The sequence below is a fragment of the Pelodiscus sinensis genome, chromosome 2, assembly GCF_049634645.1.
Source record: "Pelodiscus sinensis isolate JC-2024 chromosome 2, ASM4963464v1, whole genome shotgun sequence".
Classification (NCBI taxonomy): domain Eukaryota; kingdom Metazoa; phylum Chordata; order Testudines; family Trionychidae; genus Pelodiscus; species Pelodiscus sinensis.
Window position 1 is genome coordinate 212,011,007 of NC_134712.1, and position 23,336 is coordinate 212,034,342.

The 23,336-nt window shown below is 39.9% G+C and overlaps 1 protein-coding gene and 1 long non-coding RNA gene across 2 annotated transcripts in view; one reads left to right on the plus strand and one right to left on the minus strand.

The window, feature by feature from the left end:
* The window catches only part of COL1A2 (collagen type I alpha 2 chain), a 53,136-nt gene extending 37,492 nt beyond the window's left edge, over positions 1 to 15,644 (minus strand). Inside the window, exons 1-15 of the mRNA XM_006114489.4 lie at positions 15,426 to 15,644; positions 12,501 to 12,508; positions 11,836 to 11,853; positions 11,110 to 11,145; positions 9,250 to 9,333; positions 7,805 to 7,861; positions 4,370 to 4,414; positions 4,210 to 4,263; positions 3,835 to 3,888; positions 3,411 to 3,464; positions 2,765 to 2,818; positions 2,410 to 2,463; positions 583 to 627; positions 237 to 290; positions 74 to 118 (exon numbers count right to left, since the gene is read on the minus strand). Coding sequence (XP_006114551.1) covers positions 74 to 118; positions 237 to 290; positions 583 to 627; positions 2,410 to 2,463; positions 2,765 to 2,818; positions 3,411 to 3,464; positions 3,835 to 3,888; positions 4,210 to 4,263; positions 4,370 to 4,414; positions 7,805 to 7,861; positions 9,250 to 9,333; positions 11,110 to 11,145; positions 11,836 to 11,853; positions 12,501 to 12,508; positions 15,426 to 15,495 — 732 coding nt within the window. The 5' untranslated portion in view covers positions 15,496 to 15,644. The remainder of the gene's footprint in view (positions 1 to 73; positions 119 to 236; positions 291 to 582; positions 628 to 2,409; positions 2,464 to 2,764; positions 2,819 to 3,410; positions 3,465 to 3,834; positions 3,889 to 4,209; positions 4,264 to 4,369; positions 4,415 to 7,804; positions 7,862 to 9,249; positions 9,334 to 11,109; positions 11,146 to 11,835; positions 11,854 to 12,500; positions 12,509 to 15,425) is intronic.
* LOC142827342 (uncharacterized) lies at positions 12,360 to 21,786 on the plus strand. Its single transcript, XR_012902048.1, has 3 exons — positions 12,360 to 12,415; positions 14,774 to 15,003; positions 20,252 to 21,786. It is a non-coding gene; the product is annotated as an uncharacterized LOC142827342 (long non-coding RNA).
* Positions 21,787 to 23,336: the final 1,550 nt, after the last annotated feature.

Genomic DNA, 23,336 nt, shown 5'->3' on the forward strand with positions numbered 1-23,336 from the left:
TATAATTTAGGAGATGACTACAAGATCTAAAGTAACACCACCCTGCACCAACAAGACTAAAGATGGGACTTACAGCAGGACCAGTGGGACCAGCACTGCCATCACTTCCACGAGCACCCTACAAGAGAAAAGTATGAGGATTAACTTCTTATACTGAATTCAAAAAATGCTTACTAGAAAAGAACAGTAAATATGAGTTTGAGGTAAGTAAAATATAGAGCTATGAAATAACTTACAGCAGATCCAGGAGGGCCTACTCTTCCTCTTTCACCGGGGAGGCCACGAGCACCCTGGAAGAATACAGTTAAGTGTTTATTTTGTACAAGTATGGCAAAATATTCCGTGAGCAAGACACGGCCTCAGTTTTACCTCCAGCACTGTATTAACGTCCTCAGAGAAACAGGTTTCAGACTGTAATTCTGATCAGGCAAAAAATGCCATTTCAGTGAAACATGCAGTGTTATATTACGATGACTGACTTTAACAAAACTGATAGTGACTGGCAAGCATTAGAAGAGTTAGTTGAGAACTATCTTATAGAATTAACACTTTTCTAAATTATGAACAATAGCAAATACTCACAGCTTGTCCAGGACTACCATTTTCACCATGAGCGCCAGGTTCACCCTATTAACAATAAAACAATTGTTAATCAGTTAGGCCTACATACATTACATTTCTAATGGCCCTACAGAAATTTTATGGGCCTGATCTTACTTTCATTGATCTTGATGGGAATCATATCATTTTCCTCAGTAAGAACATATTGCCACCAAAGTCCTTAATTTTACATATCAAACATGTAGAACATACACAAGGTATGTATAGTGAGTAAAAGACCAGATTTGATCAGTATTTTCATTAGGTTTTTTGGCCAGAGCAAAATTAGCATCTCCTCTTTCTTGCCCAAGGCTAAGATTACAAATGTTGGGACAGCCCACTCAGTGTAATGGTCAGAAGTAAGCTGTTATTCAAATGTCCTGTACCTTGAAGCCAGTGATCAGAGATATGTAAGGGAGTCATCCTACTAAATACACCTTTTTCTGTCCTTTGCCCACTTGATGCTGGCCCTCAGGTCAATATATCACTGTGCTAGAACACTAATATTTTGTTCTGCAGAAGTACTTTGAAGCTACAATATGGTTTTGCAAGAATTATTGCAATGTAACCTGAGAACAAATACATTTTGCTGGTTGACAGTATAACCTATATTTGTATAATGTGGTACCATACAATGCATTTGGTTTGTACCAATAGAAAGGTATAAAATAACATGTAGCAGAGCTAAAATTCCCAAATAATGGCTCATTGAGCCCTGTGAATCAGTGTTGTAATTTGCATTCTGTAAGTCATAGATTCAAGTAAATGAGTTCATGTGAATATATCTGTTCTCCCAGCACAGAAGTGACAAGGTCAGATTTAACTCAGGAGTAACTACCCGGTAATCAGCATAGATACACCATTTGTCTGATTTTCACTTAAAAGTATTTAACAGAAAATTGGATAGCCTATAGCTTGTCATTAAAGAGGCCAGCAATCAGATAGCAAGCGACATAGTGATATGATAATTCTGTCCTATAATCAACAGCATTCATTACTAGGCCCCCAGAAAAAAGTGACAAAGGGAACTGTGTGTGAAATTTGTGTGTTGCTGATTTAGTAACAGTCAGAATCCAACTTCTGGTGTTAAATAAGCAGAAGCATCTCAGCTTCCCATAGCTAGTTTCTATGAACATTGCTATGAAGGACAGAAATGAAAAGGAAGGAAAAGTATAAAGGAAAGAAAGAATTAAAAGTTGGGGAACCTAAGAAGATGTAAAAAATGTCTGGGTTTGTGTGGTTCTGCATTTCTCTGCCATGTTTAAATTCAGTTTTACAAGGCTGATCTCTAAATCTCTTGCTAATGTGTTGAGTTATGAAGAAATAATCCAAAAAAGATGAACTCAATCTAGATTAAAGCAACATCATCAATCATCAGTGTTCTAGTAGAAGGTATCACTATAGCACATGGCTAAGGTGGTAATTTTTTTCAGAAAGGGGAGAGATTTTCATTGTAATGGACTCAGAAATTAAAAATGCTATACATGCGCAGGGGCAGGAGAATCATGATTTTTATTACTCCTGGAACCTAATTGTTAGGGGCCCAATCCTGCAGCTCTGACTCAGTAGAACTATTCTCATGGGTAACAAATCAAGGCCCCAGGCATCGTCTCTCGATAAGAAGATGACATGTTTCTCTTACACGGGCCAGTTGATGTGGGAATTATTTCATCCTGAGAAATGTTTAGGTGACAATGCAGGACAATAATTAGAGATGAAAGCATGGATATTTTGCTGAAAGAAGTGGCATGTTACCTTTGTTTAAACTCCATTGTTCTGATTTGAATAGAAGTGTTTTTTGGTTTTTACCTTGACACCTGGGGCACCAGCTGCTCCTCTTTGACCATCCAGACCATTGTGTCCCTGTAATGGATAAAAAATAATAGCTAAAACTGCATCTTCTTGCCAATCTTTATTCATGCCTACAAACTGTCATTTATATGTGGAATGTCCATCTTTCCAGTAGTACTCAATCTTAATCATATGGTTGTTTTCTCTTCTAGTTTGTTATAACATGGACACATTCATAGTTTTAACAAGACTCATTTTGCTGGTCCATACAATTACAACATCTCTCACATTCATCAATATGTGAAAGATTTATGGGACTTCAATATCCTGAGATATTTTCAGACTTGACCACATAGATAAGAAATATTCTTACCCTTATTCCTTTAAAGCCGGGAAGACCAGGAGTTCCAGGGAAACCACGAGCACCCTTAAAGGAAACAGAGGGAACGTGAAGAAATGTCTTACACATTAGCAATTATAGCTAAAGGGAAAAAAGATAGCTTATGTAATATATACTCAGGTACTGACCAGATTCATTCATTTGGTAAAAGCTTTTAGCTATAGGCTGGGAGCCTGAACCTGTCAGCATTGTCAATTCCCATCCTATATAAGGTCAGGCCCTTAACTACTGAGCAAAATATTAACAATAAGCAGTCAGATTGCCAAGTTCATTGATGGGATATAAAGATATGGATCATAGCAGTTGTTAGAACACAAATATATTCTATATACTAGTGTAGTCTTCTCTCCTAAAGCATCCACTTTCTTCTTCCTGTATAATTTCCCACCCCGCAAAAAATTAATGTGAGCTTCAAACATTTCTGATGCACAGAATCTTTTAGCTTCATAAATAAGAATATGAATACATAAGAATCCTTCAGAGCATGGAATGGTAGCAGAGTAGTCCACTCAGGCCAGTATTACTAGTCTGCTAATATGTTCCTTTCCCTAAGCATCCCCAGGTTTTATCAACTGTGTCCTATCATTTATTAAACAGAATAATGGCTTTAATTTCTCACCTGAGTACCAGGAACGCCTCTCTCGCCAGATCTTCCAGATTTTCCAGGGTGACCCTAAAAAGTGACAGAAAACAGTTGTGTAACTAAGAAAATGAAACCACTTTTTAAAAATTGATAGAGCTTATCTTCAGAACACGGATGCTACATTCACTTTAATTTAAATTTTCCTGTATTTTTGATAGTCACATTTGGGAAGATAGTCTGTTTTACATTATGTTTGCAAAATGTAAACTACTGATTTTATAGAAATCATGTTAAGTGGCTGAGTTTTGTTCTGGGTTTATTTGGTGTGAGTTTTACACTTTCAAGTACATGTCATCAGAACAGTAAGGGCATCATTAAAATAAGATCCTTTAAATTTAGAGATTGTAATTGTGAACATATTGACCCTAATGAAGATGAATGGTTTTTAATAACTACTTACATCTTCACCAGCCTTTCCAGGAGGACCAGGTGGACCACGGGCACCAACAGGACCCTATTAAAAAGGCACAAGGATTATGTGAAGTAGGATAATTGAAGTAAGACTGCTCAGTTGCTTTGATGTTAAATTTGAATTTGAGAAAGGCCTGAAATGGGCCCCAGGTTCTGAACTCTTCCATGACAGGTTTTGTGGAAGCCAACTAATTTTGTGGTTCATGGACTTTAGAGTTGTGGAAGTCTGAGTGCTGGCCTACCTCTGTGATAGGACCAAACAGAAACACTGAATTAAAATACCCCTGGACATTCACACACAGAAAAATTTCAGTATTCAGATTCACTTCCAATTAACAGTAAGGGAGAAAAAAAGTCTACTTACAGTTTGACCTGGTTCACCAGGTTCACCAGCAGGTCCTTGAAAACCTTGAGCACCCTAGAAGAAATGTTTTCTTAGTATCATTTTATGGAATAATTTCTTCATATTCTATATGCATACAATTTTCTCTCCACCCCAATGACTGTAATCTGAATATACTTACAGGGGATCCACTTGTTCCAGGTGGGCCTCTGGGTCCCATTATACCCTAGAAAAAAAGTATATAAAAACCTTTTAGCCATTATCCAGAGCTGGGAATAGAAGCTAGGAGTCCTGATTGCTTTGCCTGCTAGCTTACCACCTTGCCATCCCACTATACATGTAAGATAATGAAGCTATTAAAGGCATACAGCCATTGTTCAAAAATCATTAGACTTCCTATTTCCTTTTTGGCTGGTAAGTAAGGACATGATTCAAGTGCCCTTGCACCCAGCCATTGCGTCTTTTGGCTTATCAGCCCTACTCTTGTGAGCAACCAGGAAGAATGAAAGGACGGTGCCACAATAATGCACGTCCCCACAACAAAAGCCCCACAATTAAAGAAGGTGATATGTTAGGGTCTATCCACCTTGTCAGTGGCTCGTCAAATGAACAGAAGGAATATTGAAATATGAAAATTGATATCATGGCATGGGACTAAGAGGGGAAAAAATCTAGAAAATGAATAGTTATTTACACTAGTATTACATTTTTATACACTCCCAAATCCCTGCCGGTATACTACTTTGGGAAGTGACTCTGTGTACTTTGCCAGATATAAAGAAATTATTTTCATTTAAATTCTCCATTTTGCATTCTGTTTTTGCCTTTGTAGGGCAATCTGTAAAGTATTACTAATTTTTTCCACTAACCGGATATTATTCAAACTATGCCCTTAAAAAGGATTGCTAACAGACTAGCATACAATCTGTTGGCAATTGTTTTATATTTTACAGAGCAAACAGAGCAACAAACAAGCTACCCAAACTCATCTATTTAAACTTCCATCATACACATTTGTATTTTATGGGATCTAGAGTGCTTTATGCTATAACTGAAATAATTAAATATTAATGGGTTACAATAATAAAATTTGGGAACATTTTTAGATATTCTGAGAGCAAACTGAAAGAGTATATAACTGCTTTTTAATACATTAAACTATTTAACATTAGAGCCTCTTAAAAATGTGAACTGTCCTAATAAAAATATCATATGCCTATTAAAGAAGAACAGTTCCCTATGGTACTGAGAGCAATCTTAATGAGTGGCAAGACTGCACAAACTGTATTATCCCATATGTGATATGGTCCTCAAAATATGCAAAGATCCTTGGGAAAAAATACTGCTTTGTGGATTCTGCATGAGGCCTGTGAACTTCTTGTCTTATTTAAACCCCCAAAATATGGTCTAAGTGGGACTGGAGTGATACACAGGCCTAGCACTGGTGCTCTATATGAAGGTGAACTTCACACCCAGTTTTTCCCTATGGATACATCTATACTACGGAGGAAGATCAAAGCTGCTGCTGTCGATCTTTCAGGGTTCAAATTAGTGGCCAATTCTAAGTGAGAGGGGCATTCTGGTGGATGCTGGTAACCCTGCTTTCATGAGAAGTAAGAAAAGTTGAAGGACGAGTGTTCTTCCTTCGACTTAAATTATATAAAATTAAAATAAATAAATTAATAGAGATTGCCTATCTCCTAGAACTGGAAGGGACCTTGAAAGGTCATCGAGTCCAGTCCCCTGCCTTCACAGCAGGACCAAGTACCATCCCTGACAAATTTTTGCCCCAAATTCCTAAATGGTCTCCACAAGGATTGAATTCACAACCCTGGGTTTCACAGGCCAATACTCAAACCACTGAGCTCTCCTGCAGTGTAGATAGCACCAAAAGCTGAATTAAGCTACTTTGACTTCAGCTATGCAATTAACGTAGCTGAAGTTCCATATCTTAATTTGACTTTGTCCTGTAGTGATATATTCTATGTTTCTATGACATTTAGAAATAAAGAATAAAATATTTCCTACAAGCTGATTTTGCTAAAATTCAAGATTCCTCACTATGAAATTCACTATGAAGCAACACAATTCATGGAAATGATAAAGGAGTGCATTCTTCTCTTCTTGTGGGTGCATTATTCACATTCCTGTTGACTGAATTTACTCATGCAATACCTGTAGATAAAATGGTTTTTAATAAAAAAATCATCTTTAGCCATGGTTGCCTCACAATGATATCTTAATCTGGGCTTTGGCATGATGATCACAACAGGTATATACTCTCACATGATTGGTTATATGTATTATTGGTGTGTGTGGGACGTAATAGCACAGTAAATGTGGGCATAGCTCAGATTCATTATGAATATGTATCAATTTCATTCTGTCCAATCCTTCCTGCCAGGGACAGCTTCCATCTCTATGTTCAGTTCTAAATTGTTTCATATCTCCCCAGAATTGCTACTGAAGCATTACACAACACAGTGCTATTTACTTCTCTATTCATTGCCAAAGTATTGTTTTGATCTGTTAACAGAATTAATAGGTAGCCAAGGTTATGGAGGAAATGAGTGAAATTAATGCTAAGGCACATAGCTGTAGAATGGAAACATTTGATCAGCCCCAATATAGAACAGTGTAGCTGAACAAGCTAGGGACAAATTCTGCACTGGATTACAACCATACACCCACTAGTAACTTCAATGTGGGGTTGCACAGCTGTAAAACAGCTGATTACATTTTAGGTACACTAACATCACTGATATTATGCATAGTCACCGTTCATGGAGACACAGAGATAAATCCCATCTTCATTTGCACCTCTGACTATAATAGGGTTACACAGTTGTAACAGAAGGCAGAATTTAGCCCATATGCTACTATCCACATATATATGCAACATGATCCACAGGGAGAAGCAAACATACTTCTAAAAAGGTCAATTTTTACAGATTTAGCAGAAGGCTCTCCCTCTTGCCTATGTGTTTTTTTATCAAATAAAATTTGATCTTTATTCACTTTGAATTGTGAGAGAAATTTTGTAATGTCTGTTTTGCCCAATTATTCATAGATGTGATACACCTTGGGAGTAGATGACTCAAAACAGAGTCAATGGACTCGTAGAGTACTTGCTCCCACAAGTTCACCATATTAGTGGTGCTGAGAGAATTAGCTGAGGTAGTCCTTTGCAGATCTTTCTTGATATGACTGACATAAACTTCACTGTCAATATTTTTTATTCTCAAAACACAATTTTCTTATGTCTCATTATGGAGAAAATGGAGAGTAAATAAAACCAGATTACTACCTGAGATCAGATCATGAGCTTCCCTGATAAAATAAGGGCAAGGATACTTATGTTCTATATCAGCATAGCTCCACTGATGGCAAAGATGCTGCCATGAAATACACCAGCAAAGGGTCTAGCCCTAACAATGCATTTACATCAACTGCCTTACATCAAAGAACTTTACATTGACACAGACTGTGACAGGATCATCATATCCATTTTGAAGTATGCCATCAGTTATGATACAGGTAAAATATGTAGTAAGGATCCAAACTTTTAATAAACATATCTGTGTAAGCTGTTGAATGAAGGAGAATGTTTGCCTACCATGGGTCCTTGGCCGTAATCACCTGCTTTAGATGGATCATATTGAGCAGCGAAATTCTGTATAAGAGAAAATGTTTGAAATTTATATTATACATAGGAACTTCACGAATAGTGTCAGACTTTTAGATCTATTTTATATACTTAGATTAGCTGATTTTTTTGTAATATTTGCTGGATAAGAGTTTATTTTAATTTCCTTAAAATGTATAATAATGGCAACATTTATTAGGTGCATTTGTGTTTAAATTTTCTTCAGTAATAAATATGCCATTTCACACAACTCTCTCAGAAACATTTATTCAACAGTAGCTGAGACTGATAATGTGAATTGAAAATTCAGAACATAAAACTTATGCTCATTTAGATGAGGTAAATATTCATAGATCACCTAAATCATTTTGGACATGTTCCAGTTTGAGAACCTATGTGCACTTATCATTATACCAACTGAACTTAACACCTCACCCCTTTTAACCTGCAAGTGAGGTAGGGCTCTGCAGCTTTTCGGAAGCTTGAGGTGCCTATATTCTCAAGAAGACTATAGTAGACTTTATGAGTTTCCATCAACATGAGCCTTGCATATTTATAGAGAAAATGCTCTGTACAACTCTTAATCCAAGTTGAAACAGAAAATATTTCTTTCATGTTTCGGTTCCTTTGAAATTCCTACTATTTTCACTTATTTGTTTTAATTCAGTTTCATATCTACTAACAGGGAAACAAACAAACAAAAACCAATAAACAGGCCTTTGCTCTTCCCAGTGAAGATGAAAGTGGGCTACTTCCTAGGGTGCCCCATGGATTTGCAGTGCCAGCCCATTAAAATGTCATCTCTATGACTTTAAAGTTACTGTAGGGTACCCACAGGGTTAAACAGAGATATCAAGACCTCAGAAAAAGTGAAGCACACATTGTTTCTGCAAGAAGGGCAGAGGAGACACAATCTATTTAAGCTCTGAGACACGAATATTGTTCATATTGAAAAACTCAGAGGAAAGAAAGATGTTGTTTATAAGCTTAAGGCTTTTGCCCTTGGTTTTAATATTAACTTTCCCGCAAGTGCTGTTTTGTTTTCTCATCTACTTAATTGGTATGGATTTAATTTAATTAATTCCCGAATGACAAAAATATGTCATATCTAAGATGTTCAAACAAGAAAAAAGTAATAAGCATTAGGAAATCAAGGAGTTAATCCTCCTTTTCATGTATGTGCTAGGGATTCCTACTGACATTTAGATGGGTATCAAATTCAGCATAGGAGATATATCCCTCGAAGGACATGTCAGTGAAATGGAATGAAGACTCTCACGCGTTCCAAGCCCAAAATAATGTTGTCTCTTATTCTAAAGGGAAATGCTTTTATTTTCTGACAGATATATATTAAATGTTTAGATGCTATAATGCAAGGATGATCAGTTTCAGTAATGAAAATGTGAATGTCTTACTCCGCCAAGACCTGGAGGACCAGGGGGGCCAGGGGGCCCTGGTGGACCATCTTCACCATCTCTGCCTGGTACACCTGGTAGACCCTAGAGTCAAAAAGAGGAAAATGAAGCGAATGTTAAGAGTAGTTGAAGAAAACTTTGAACTTGTGACATCATAAGAAAGAAAGAAGCTAGGACATACTCGCCAACATCCCCATATATACATCTTCAAACACTGACTGTTGACTTTGAAAATGTTAGCACAAGTCTAAACTTCCACGGCCATGCTGCTTCACCATTACTATATATTTACTACATTTTAGTGCATTAGAGGCTCTCATCCTTTCAAAAATGGCTGCTACATTGGGGAGTATAATTTTGAAGCACCATCAAATTTGGTATTCACAATTTGCACACACTAGGCCAGATTCTGCCATCCTTATTCATACTAAGCAATAAGAGCATTTTCAAAGTGAGTATGGGTAGCAGATACTAGCCTAGTGATTCATGCCCACAAGCAGCAGAGTCTGTCACAAATTAAGTCTTATGCGGGCACAAATAATTGTGCATTTAAGAACATTGGGCACAAACAACTGGGTGTACATAACTGCCCCTGCAAACTCAAAGGGCGGGGGAGGGGAGGGAGTCAGCTGAGTTGCAGTGCGCAGAACCATCCACTGGTATAAATCAGCAGAGTTCCATTACACTCAATGCAAAAAGACCAATTTACTGGGCGCTGGATCTGGACCAACATAGTTACAGATCTGATACAAGAAACAAAAGAGAATATTCTAAAGATTTTCTATTCTGTCGCCCTACCAGAACTGAAGATACTTTTCATTTTCAATAATAGCTTTAAACTAGATATACAAACCAAATTGTGTGTCAAATTTGTCCTCGTTTACAACTGTGCAACCCTCCGTTACAGGAATCATTGAGCACAGCATTTAGCTTATTCTGTATTTTGGACTCAAACCTTTCTCCAAACAAAAACAGTGGTAAAAGTCCACCCCCCTACCACCACCACACACAATCTATATGATGATACAATAGTAATAATAATTCTTAAATGAATTTAGGTAAAAGTAAGTAGAGTTTAGCAAATGTACAGCCCCAGGTATATGCATTCTTCTTGATGGTTTGCAGTGTGTATTTGAAAGACTGTAAGTGATCATTACCCAAAATATCCATCACACTATAGCACTTCCATTATAAAAAAGTGATGCAAAACCACAAGCACCATTATTGCACCTTGTGATGATAAAAAATACACATCACAAAAAAGTATGCTGTGTTACCAAAGCAAACCAGAAAAAGAAAATGGATGTAAATAATATGAGTATGTGAAGGAATTAGATATGTAACTATCTTCATTTACAGTTACCTAAGCAAAATCCATTAATGAACACCTCTCTCATTGAAGAACAGAATATACCGCACACATCTGCCAACAAAAGCTTTTTCAAATCAACGAAAACTCCCTTTGTCTGTGCAGCTTCATGTTTTACATAGTTTTATCTTTACCCAGTGCTTTGAACTAGCTCTGAGCCTGCACCTTTCCATATCAGTTTCTCTTCTCCACTTTCATCACTTTCGTGTTACCTGTCTACACTGTGCACAGATGAAAATTATTCTTTAGACTATTGACCCAAGGTATTAGGCCAAGTTCTTAATCAGGCTGCACATGTGTCACTCAGGGCAGAATTAGGTCTGCGATGTAGTAGTCTAAAGAATAATTTCCCTTTTCTAAAAGTATGTACACCAAACTCTCATAAGTGAATTTTATTACATGTGCTTAAATGTGGTTAGCTCTTTCCCATTGTTCCTCCAAAGACAATTGTTCTAATATAAACAGCTGAACAATAATAGTGGTTCCCTTACCCTTTCTCCTGGTGGCCCTTTGTCTCCTCTGGGACCCTGCCGTAAAAAAAGAAAACAATGTAAACTGCTATGTAGTCTTCCAGAAAAATATGAAGACACGTAAACAAATTGTATTGTTTAGAATAATCAATTTATGAAAGTGTGACAGAACTACTATATTATATATGTCACATAGTTATTTTGATAGCTGTAATTGATCTTTCCTATAACTTACTGAGGAGGAGGAGTAGACTGTAACAATATTTTAGCTGGATAAGCACAGAATAGTCTGTGGAAACACATTTATATAAAGTTGATTTTTGTTTCACTCCACACTGAATAATTAGCACTAATATTTTTCTAAAAACAACATGTATTTTCTCTGTCATTATAGATCTGAAAAACTGTCACTGTTGGGTAAAATGGGTAATTCTCATCAACTGCTTTTTGATATGTTCTCAAGAATGCTTTCTCAGTATAACTTAGTTCTCTGGGTATACAATTTTACTCTCAAGTAAACCAATGTAAACCCAGAATCTATGTTTTTACTGATATAAACATGGCCCAACAGCTGTTTTCTTCTTTTTATTTTATAATAATGCAAGTTGTAAATTGGTCAACTGTCTGAAAAATAGGTTAAATACTTTTCTTTTCAATCTATATCCACCAAAATGATAGGTTGCCAAGTGAAAATTTCATGTAATCAAAATTCTTAAACAAACAATAATAAATAACAATGATGCTTACCCTCCTTCCTGCAGTTGCCTAAAAAAGAATGAATTATAACAAAACTGAAATTAATAACAGTTGCATCTCAAACCCTATTAAATTACTATAATGTACAAACACAGAGATTCAGCCCCTAGAATCACAGTCCATATTTTATAAAGAAATACATATTTTAAAATATTGACTATATTTTTAAATTACTCTAAAATCTAGGAGGAATTATGTATAGTATACAATATTTTAGATTATTAATTCACACAACTATCTGTTGTATGTATAAAATTGACTAGTTTATATTTATCACAGCATGCAAACTAGGTATAGATAAAACACACCTGAATTCATTCATAATCCTTGGGAAAAATGACATGTATGGGGATATTTAAGCTTTAAAGTATGATAATCTCCAACCCAAGGGGTGATGTATAATATCCAAATGTCACTGCTGTGTTATTTCCTCTTTATATTATTTTCACCTATGAAGGCAGTCTCTTCAAAAAAGCCCTGCCCATTTGGAAATTGGGGTGGGCACATTTGTAGACAGTTCCTCTAGCACTTAATAACCACTAGCTTTTCCATGATCATCTTGGGAATTAAGGTGAGTGAATGTTAATTCTGAAGGAAAAAGATGCCTAGCTTGTTAGTTAAGGTGAATATTGTATATTGAATGAAATTATACTGACCTCATTTGCTGGAAAAAGAAGGGAAAAGAAGAAAAAAAAAGATAAGTTACAACAATTTTAAAAAGCTGACATTTCAATGCTTGTAATACCCCAACATTTAATAAATATTATTAAAATGTTAGTTTACAGTAGTGTTTACTGAGATTTTATGTGGAGAAACAGATTGACTCAGGAAATTAATTCCAGAGATATAGATTTACATTATAATAATTGGATGTACTATGTGGACCTGATCTTGCAAACCTTTCTCAGGAAAATCTCCCATCAAAACAACTGGGCCTACTGGGTAGAGAGAGTGTGTGTGAGAGAGAGACATTGAGACATACAGAGGGACAAATCCAGTAATACTGACATCTTGATTGAAATAAATAATTTCCATTTTCTTGTAGATGCTTCCAAGCTCATTTTTATGAAGTGCAAGGAATGGTTTATTTTAACTCATAACTATTTCTGATATGAGAATTCTCAGCACAATGACTACAGATACATTTTTTAGGACAGTCATTAGATTAGCCATTAAATGACAAATAACTTTATGGACACTTTTGAAAATGTAGTACTATATCGCAAATTGTTCAAGGGGTTCTCACTGCTTTTTAATGCTTTAAATTCTCCAAATGAAAAATCTATTAAATTATGTTATCATTTGATTTAATTTCTGCAAACTGCAAGCAATTTAGCCAAAAAGTGTCTATTCACTATGTTAAACTATACTTTGCACTATATTTTGACCATACTGCATTAATATATTTAAAAACTGAGTTTGCATATTTTACATTTTTAGTTTGGGAATTTATTCTGATGAATACCAATGCCAGTGGTTGATATAGTATAGCAACAAGATGACTGGTGTGATCCAGTATACAGAATATTTAGATGTAAAATGTATTAATAAAACATCTGTTGGTTGTGTTTCTAAATACTAAACTGAATTTAATCATTTAAAAATGTAAAATTTGGGGTGTTAAATGATTGTTATTTCATGCTAAATTATCTCCATATTACCTTTTTGGAAAAGGTCATGTGTTCTTAAGTTTAGGGTTCATAGAATCATAGAAGATTGGGGTTGGAAGAAACCTCAGGACGTCATCTAGTCCAACCCCCTGCTCAAAGTAGGGCCAATCCCAACAAATCAGTCAACTAAGATTGACTGACATATGGATTCCCTTATGAATCCCCTTCAGTTTTGGAAGGTCTTTTTCTCTTTCAGAATGTTATTGGATTTGCAAAATGTGTTACTATTTCTTCTTGCCACCAGAGGGAGAAAAATGTCTATGTTTAGCTTCAGCCCGGAAGTTGCAATGGCCAAAATGATTTAAAAAGTGTATAGTGGAAGAGAGGAAGCCAGTATGATCATAAAGACACTACAATGATAGCCTTTTACATCTCCATGACCTTCTCTGTACTCTGGCCAATCAGTTATTCAACACTGTAACCATTGCAAAGTCAATGCTGATTTAATGCTTTTTAACTATTAACAAAACATGTAGATGGTATCATGAGCTTTCGTGGGCATAGCCCACTTCTTCAGATGACGCACTTCTTCAGAAGAAGTGGGCTGTGCCCATGAAAGCTCATGATACCATCTTCATGATTTGCTTGTCTTTAAAGTGCTACCAGACTATTTGTTGTTTTTAAAGTTTTTTTCTGTTACAGACTAACTTGGCTACCCCTCTGAAGCTTTTAATGCTTTTTGACAGACCAACCATCTGTCAGAGAGGATGTCATTGAGTGAAAGCGACTTCTGTAGAACAGAGTTTGCTTGTGTGTAACATACTGGACATTTTAGGAAAAATTTATAGGGATATTATGTTCTGAAGCTTACATACAGCATCTTTGGGCCATTTGGAGGAATACAGCTGGCACAGATGTATTTAGCCAGTTAGATCAGTTGTCTAGAGATGCTTCCACATGGGCTCTATCCAAATCTCATTTGTATAGATAGCCATTTAAAGGAACAAGTGTTAGGTGTTCCTTTGAAATTCAAATGTTGCTTTAAAGCAAAGGGACTCTTGAAGTTCTCATGCAGTTAAATGGCAAGAAGACTTATTAAGACCTCTATTGTCTGATCTGAAAGTTTCCCAGAAAGTGACACTAGTTATGAATTAAGTGTGAGAAGAGCTCAGTGTCTCCCTAAGGCAATGCTAGGGATATTAGTTCACTTTTTACACAATAGCTCAAGAAAAAAAATTTCCCTTAGTGTCAGATTTTTTTTCTAACTAGAGGCTTTTTTTCAATTTTTAAAAAAACGTTTCTGATTTTAACTTTTCTAGAAAACAACCAATCAACCTCCAAGCGTTTTGAACCTTAAGAACGTCTCCTAACACACGAAGACACACCCCGTCCTTTTCCAGGGAGTAAATCCATCCGGACTCCACAGGCTGAACGGGGACCCCTGCACTACTCGTTTCTTTCCTCCAGAGGGCGCCCATTGGGCCGAAGCCAGCAGCAGCCCAGACAAAGCTGTACAACGCCCTAACCTCCCTGTTCTGGCAAGGAGGGGGTAAGCTGTTGCTTTCCAAGCCCCACCATGGGTAGTTTGAAGTGCCCCACAAGGGTAGTTTTAGAGCAGTTAGGGGCATTGCTCTGCCCCCTGCTAGGATCTAACGCAGCTGCTTACAAATTTAAGACTTTCTATTCTCCTTTGGAAAACAGCCCATCTTTAAAGAAAAAGGGGCACCTGGGGACTCCTTGGCCTCCTGCCACCCACAGCCAGAAAGAGAGGAGCTTTTGAAGGGGGGTACTTAAGCAAATCCGAGCTGGGAGGCCAGTCCTCATGAGATGCTGGCTGTATCGCTCCCCACTGACAGCCCCCCCCCCACTTCTGCTGCCCCTCAAAGGACACGAAGACTATGGGAGAGCGGGGAGTGCAGGGCACCCCCAAAAGAGACCTCCCCACCCCTCAAACAAGCCGAAAGCACTTACATTGACATGTTGCTAGGTATGAAGTTACTGCGAGCAGCAACAAAATCCGTGTATCCACAAAGCTGAGCATGTCTAGTCGCTAGACATGCAGACTCCTTGTGTTGCAGAGCCCCTGGTCGGTGGTTAGGTATTACCTATGGGACGCAGGCATACAGTCGTGGCGAGTAACTCCAAACTTAGCAGAAACCTGCTGCCCGGGATGCTAAAATAATAAAGCCCCGCTCGGCCGTATTTATACGGCAGGAGGTTCCCTGGGCTGGCGGGTCCCCGAACGCCTCGCAGCCAATGGCAGCGCGGCAGCCCCGGGGGCCCCGCGAGGCTCCCAGGCGGTCACGTGCTCCTTCTTGCCGACTTGCCCCGGCCGCTTGGGCAGCAGCTGGGGGCTGGCGCGAGGGCGGGGCAGGGCGCGGAGAGGCGGAGGGGGGGGGGGAGGGCAAATTGGTTCCATTCTTCCTGAGGACGTGGCCACTTCGAGGCTTTAAAAAGGAAAATCTGACTCGTGCTCTGGTTTGGCTTCCCCGCTGGGGTGAAGTGCGGGGTGGAGGGATGGGGGCTGCGCTGCCAGCCGGCTCCGGGGCTTTGTGGCGGCTGCCGGGACGCTGCTCCGGGCTCGTTCAAAGCAGGAGCTGTCCAGGTCCTGCCCTACCTCCCGCCCTGCCCGGCTCAAGGTGTGTGGGGAGGGGGCAGCCGCCAGGGCAAGAGAGGAAAGCGGCATCGGCCTGCAGGGGTCCGCAAGCTCCCACAGCCAGCCGCTTCCACCGACCCCCTCCAGCCGGAACCCCAGGATCCCCGCACTGCTGCACCGCAACCCCCTGATCTGCAGCCGGGAAATGGTGGGCCCTACCCTTCCTAAATTACCCAGGGGTCTAGGTGCCCACCCTGCTTCCTGACGGCTTGGCGCAGGCTGCGCCTCAGCCCCGCAGCGGGTCCAAGCAGAACCCATTTCCAGATGCGCCCGCGTTGGTGCCAGCGTGCAGTGGGTTCTTCTCTCTTGGGTTTTGCGGCTGCTTTGGCCGCGGGACAGGCGGGGGGTGCTGGGGGGCAGTATCGGGCCCTGCTGAATTCCCACCCCTCGGACAAGGTGGGTGCCCCACGGAGCGCCCAGAGATGAGGGGGAGCCCCACCTGGGAAGTGTGGGGGGATGCTCAGTCTGAGCGGTCACCACAGAAACACACACACAGAGCAACGGCCTCGCAAAATGCAGCTCTTTGGCCGGGGTCTGCTGCGGGCTGTACAGACGTTAATGCCATTACCAGACCACACACGCATACTGCTCCACCGCGCCTGTCTGTGCTGCCTGGACTCCCCTTCCTGCCCACCCCGCGCGCACCCGCGGAACAGAGATCCCACTGGTCAAAGGTGCCCTGTACTGACGCCCTGAGTCTCTGTCCGGGCTCGTCTCCCTCCCCCCCCCCCCCCGCAATTCCTTTCCACGCCCGCGGTCTATGGGCTCGGGCTCCCCGTGCGACACGCAAGCAGGGTGCGGGACGTGAGGGGGAGAGTTTCCGCAACGCTTTGCCCGAGCTCTCAGGGCCAGATTTCCTACGCCGCGGGCTGAGCCAGAGGCACTCGGGGTGAAAGCCGCCTCCAGCAGCAGCAGCAGCAGCAGCAGCAGCAGCCCACCGCTCACTTGGCTCTCCCCTCCCCCCCCCCCCCCCCGGCCCGGCCCGCTGAAAGGGAAGCTGACGTGGGCATCCCCAAGGGCCAAGACTGAGTTTCCAGCCGCTCAGTCAGGGCTGCCCGCCCGCGCTAGACAGTGGCGGGTATCCCAGGTGCAGCCCGGTCCGCCTCCCGCGGAGCAGTTCCCAGCCCCCACCCCTCCAGCAGCTTCCCTTCCCCCAAACCTGGCGCTGCATTAAAAAGAGCCAAGAGCAAAAGAGCCGCGGTTAAATGCAAACAGGCTCGGGGGGCTGGGAGCCCAGCCAGTCCCAGCTCTCAGAAGCGGAAGGGGCGAGCAAGGGGCCTGAGGCTGCAGTTGCTCCGCACAACTCCCCCCTCTCCTCTCACACACACAGAGACTTTCTTGCTGTTGCAAGGCAGAGACATTCCTGCTCAGACACCCGGACTAGCAGCAACAGGTCCCCGCTTTTCCGAAGTGCACGGGGTAGGGCGGCCGCTGTAGGCAGCTCCAAGGAGCCAGGGGCAAAGGAAAGCGCCCGTCTCTTTGGAAAGGCTCCTCTGCGCTCTGGAGATGCGCTTTGAGCGCTTGTTTTTCTTCCTTTGCCAAAATGTTTCCGTCAGATTGTAGGGGTCTGTTCAAGTGCCCCTGAGCACGGCCAGAGGCTGCGGAGTGGGAAGGTGGGAGCTGCTGCAGGCACTGCACCTTGGCAGAAAGCACCCAACTGCAGTGGAGACATCTGCTTCTGAAGTATAACAGGCACGCCACACTGACTCAGCAGCGAGTGCCACGTTGTTTTATTTTACATGATTCATGCCAGTACCACTGCTAGAACCGACCAAAGAAGAAATGAATGACCCCTCTCGACCATTTGCAATGGAAGTCTGTTTATACCCAGACCAATACTGCTTCTTAGTCTGTTAATCAATCATGAACAAGACCACTGCCACTAAAAGCATGCAGCAGGAGCCCATCTTCTTACTCTTAGCTTACACATCAACACCATGCCTATTCTGGCTAAAAGAAAGCTTTGTAAATCATGTGTTGGTTTGACAAAACACAACAGACACATAGAATACAATAATAACACAACATAAAACCTTAAATGCTATCTGCACCATGATTATCTTACATATTCCATGGATGAGACAGTATTTGAAATACATACAGTATGATATAAAAGAGAACCTAGCAAACATTTCATTCCATTAGATTTAAATGTTACTCTCACATACCACCAGACTAAATCCAATGTGACTCTGCTGGCTCCAAAGAAATTGCAAGGGAAGGTGTGAAAGAAACATTTTTCTTTAGGGGTGTCAGACTCATTCAGTTAGGCTTATGGCTAGAAAGAAAATAATAGGGTATTCCTGACACTATTAGTCACAATAAACAGAACTTTATGAATGGGATAGTCCCACTGAAATCAGTCATCTGGCAATGTGACCTGGCAGTATCTCTTTGCTGTGTTAAATACATAATTTTGACTCTAAATGACCTGAGGAACATAAATTGCCACACACCAAATAGGGGAGCTGGATATGTATAATCCTTCTGAATTATTTCAGATAAAAGTTGGGATGTCTAGTTTATTAAAGGTATAGGAAACGAGATCACAGGGTTCTGTGCTAGGGCAGAAATCCAGTCACATGGAACAGCCCAGCCTCTTTTGGATTAAAAAAAAGCACAATCTATATTTGCATAAATTATTGGCTGATTTGCAGGTCCCTTCCTTGGTGTGGGAGAAGGTTCACTGCCCATCCCCACAGCAATGCAACAAATGTGCACATCAGCCTGCCCCCACTTCAGTGAAAAGGATTTTTCCCCACCCACCCTTTCAAACCGGGGTGGAAATAGGAGGTCTAAGAGGAAAATGACACCATTACCAGGACTAAATTACTATATTGGAGCTGTGAAGTCAGCAGGGAGTGACAACTTCCAGGCTCTGAGACAGGTGTGCTCCAGCTCTTTGCATGATTCAAAGAGAGAGAAATGAAGAGACATCTTACATGTGCTGAGAAAGTAAGTGGTCCTTCAGCAAGTGTAATAGCCTGAATGGCTGTCCTTCTCTAAGAGGGGGGCAACTAATCAACATAAGCTTTTCCTACTGATTGGTGGGTTTCTCCTGCAGATTCATAGCATATTGGGAAAGACCACTATCTATAAGGAAGCTCTTTATTACACCAAAGTAAATCTGAAGTGATTCCATTGAAGCCCAGTGTAAGGTAAAAAATTCGCCTGTGTGTGCGAAGGAGAGAAAACATTTTATTCTCCTCTCACTGCAGCCATGCTGTGGCTACTCACAATTGGGCCTTTTGTACCTAGCCTATTCTGCTGGCTAATTTGTGAATGCAGGACAAAGAACTTGCTTCTTTTCTACCCCAGTTAGTGTGACTTGCAGCCCTCCTCTGTGATTAGGTGGAATTAGTCCTTCTGCTTCTTTTTGGACAGAGACTAACCTGCACAGACAGAGTAGGGGACAGGGCTAAGACTTCTGGTATCCTTCCTTTCTTGTGCATCTGTCCTTCCTGGTCTGGCAATAGGGAAGAAGAGTTAAAGAGACCCCTTCTTCTGTTCAACCATACACACATTATAAGTTAAGCAAAATTCATTCATTTTGGGGTGTATTCCAAAGAATAATAACTTATTCTCCCTAACAGAAAATCTGATTCCCCCCTCCCCAAAGACTTATTATCCTATCAAAGAAAGCGATCAGTTTGGTTTGACATGATTTTGTTCTTTACAAATCCATGCTGGCTGTCACCTATCACCTAATTATCTCCCAGTTGTTTGCAGATGAATTTCTTAATTACTTGCTCCATTATCTTCCCTCCACAGAAGTTAAACTGACTGGTGTGTAGTTTCTTGGGTTGTTCTTATTTCCGTTTGTATAGATGGGCACCGTATTTTCCCTTCCCAGTCTTCTGGAATCTCTCCTGACTTCCTTGCCTTTTCAAAGATAGTAGCTAAAAGCTCAGATACCTCTTCAGATACCTTCATCCTTTATAAACACTTCATGTTTCCAGGGAGATCAGGTCCAATTCATGTTTGGTATAACTTCAGTGATGTTACATCAGAGAGCAACTTGGCCCACTACATGATGGGATTGTTACTGACAAGTCATCTAAGTGCTATATTTCAGCTTTCTTACATAATTTTCTGTATTTTACTTTGTAATTCAATTTTCTCAATTCTTTCTATTATTCAGGGTTTGCAAAAGTGAAAATATTAATAACAGACATCTCCATCTAATAGTGTCTCGGTGAAGAAATGCCTTATTCATTGAGTTGCCATGGACTTGTTATTAAAGCAGCCCCAGAAGAAAAGAACTTTCTCATTGGATAAAATTTTCAGTATTATCAAAGTAATGTAGGATCCTAAGTCTCTTTCAAATATGAAACTTAAGCACTTTTGAAGATTTTTCCTATTGCCTGCAGGAATTTAGTCACTTCAAAAGCTAAATTCATTTTAGTTTGTATATGACATGTACTGTATAGTATGCAACATATATTTATCTGTACAGATGACTATGTTAGTCTGTAGATGCACAAACTAAATAGGACTCAAATATGAATAATTCAGATTGAAGGGAAGGTGTTCACTATATAACATTACATAGGGAAGATTTTTTTTTCTAAAGAGACGGTTCTTTTCTCTTTATTCTGACTAGAAATTGTTGTGTGTTTGCAAAGAGGATTTTGTACAGATATATGGAAAACTGCAATTGTTAATAGATTAATAATTTAGGATTGAGATGGCGGTATGAATTTTAGCACAGAAATTGTTGGTTGGCCCTTTACTAATAATCAGAACTGATTTTAAACCAGGCAGTCAATTTTTTTATAATTAATTTTAAGGAAAAGCACAAACAGTTTGATCAATCCTTAGAACATTGTCTGTATAAATTTGGTTGCTGCATTTATTGTGTCTTGTACAATTGGGATGGAAATGCCTACATTATCCTATGTTTATACCTTTCGCAACTAAAACACATGCCAGTGAAACCAAGGTGTGGCTCAGGACTTTTTTTAAAATGAAAGAATTCAGTGCTGTCTGTTTCTTTTTCCCACTCAACCTGTGTATTGTTTCTTGCACTTCTTATTGCTGGATCTTATTTCATTTCCTGGAAGATAATCTGAGAAGAACTTTAACAAAACCGGTAGTAGTAAAAGAGGACAAAAGACCAATTAGTCTGATGTTCTCACTAGATTAGAAACAACAATGGATATTTATGATCCTTTTTTAGTGAGTGCATCTCTCTCCCAAATTTCTTTGAAGAAGTTATCCACTGAGGTTCTTCTTAACATGAAGGCTACATCTACATAGCAGCATTATTTCAGAATAACTGACATTATTTTGAAATAATATAGTGCGCATCTACACATCAAGTTGTTCTTTTGAAATAATGTTGAGATGGAGGACTTCTTACTTCGACTCCCTGTAACCATCATTTCATGAGAAGTAAGGGAAGTTGAAGGAAGAGTGTTTTCCCTTTGACTTCTTGCAGTGTGGACAGCACCTGAAGTCTAGATAAGCTTCTTTGACTTCAACTACGCAATTAATGTAGCTGAAGTTGCATATCTTAATTTGACTTTGTCCAGTAGTGTAGACGTGGCAAATGAGAATAAGCCCAACAGGTCTCCCCAAACACAAACAACAGAGCTACAATATTGCTGTCATAAGCTCCCATTTCTCTAGTATCATGTGCTGTTAGCACTTAACAATACATAAATAAATAAATAAATAAATATGCTTAATTCATTTTTTTCAGTGGGAGCAACTATGCCTGCTGATTCCTGTGAGAAGATCTGAAAGGAGGTTAATGACAAAGTATGGAAGCTGGGGATAGCTGAGGCCTTGTAGTCCAGGAAGAAATAGCATTGCATGGACAAGAGGAACAGACAAAAAGAGAACTTCCCATTATTATACTGAAGTGAGGACAAAATCTTAGTTTCCGTGAATTCATTGAGGACTGCCCGCTAAACTGGCATCCTACTGAAATGACACAAATTCTAACATGATATCCAATCAACAGGTTTCTGGATGGTAGCAGCTGTTAGTTAGTTATATGTACTGTTCAGTATTTCCAATCTTCTCTTAACACTTCACACGCTATACATTGTGTGGGGGCCGAGAAGCTTCCTAGGATTCCAATAAATCAAGGTTTGGTTCAATCCTGATTAATGTCTTAGACTGGTTCTTATTTTAGCCAAACCAATTTGCCATTCCTTTGCTAGATGCACCAGTTCCAACATGTACTTTTAAGATCCCTATCAACCAAGGTTTATCGTCTAGGGCAATGGTCATACTTTAATACAGAGACAGACAATTTTTAGATGGCAGTTTTTGAAGGTCCACTTTTGTAACAACAAATTAGTAAAATAAGTTATTCTTGGCACCCCATGCTCCTCACCTCTAGCCTATTTTAGTGTTATAAACTATTAACTAGAATTAAAAAAGAGTTCTCACCATTGGTCTGAGTCTGCTCCCATCCCATCTGCAGAAACAGGCTGATGTAGAGTTCTTTTGAAAAAGCCACATGACAGAATTTATAGTTACTTCTATGTCTACTTTAAGCACCACATAAAATTAGATTTTGTTGGCTCATTCTATTTACCAGGATGTGTTGACAGGATTATGTTCTATAGTAGTAGCAAAAAGGACATAAACTGGTACTCAACCTCAAGAAAAACAAAAGAAAACAACCACAATAATAAAAATTGGATGAAAATAACCCAACAGGTTAAATAATAAGTCAGAAGCCAATAGAGTTACACTAGAGAAGAATATGCTTCTTCAGATTTCATTTAGTAGTTTGGTAGTGGCTCTATTAAAATACTTTGCACCTTTACTACTGTAGTTTTATACAGGTCCTTTTATGAAAGAAAAGTGGTTATGTGTTACACCTCACAAGCAATCCTGACAGGTGATTCCTCGCCTACATACTTATGAAATAGCAGGACAACGCAGTGATGAAGACTGCATGTGAACTTTAATGACACTGACAAGTCTCTAATATTACAGGATGTTTTGGTGAAGTCTGCTTGGTGCACATTTTAATAGGCAGGTTACTGAAATGGAGACCACCCTCGTTTAAGGCTCAGCTATGCCTTTTGTGATGTGGTTGGTGCAGAGCTACTTTAGCTCCAGAGGAACACCCATCTCAACAGCAGGATGTAGACTACAGCAGTGAGCAGGAGTGTCCTTTTGCAGCAGACTCTCTCCATGTGCACTGGTTATGCTCTGTGCACTGGTGTGTGTGGGCCATGACCACATCTCCTCTCCACCCCTTT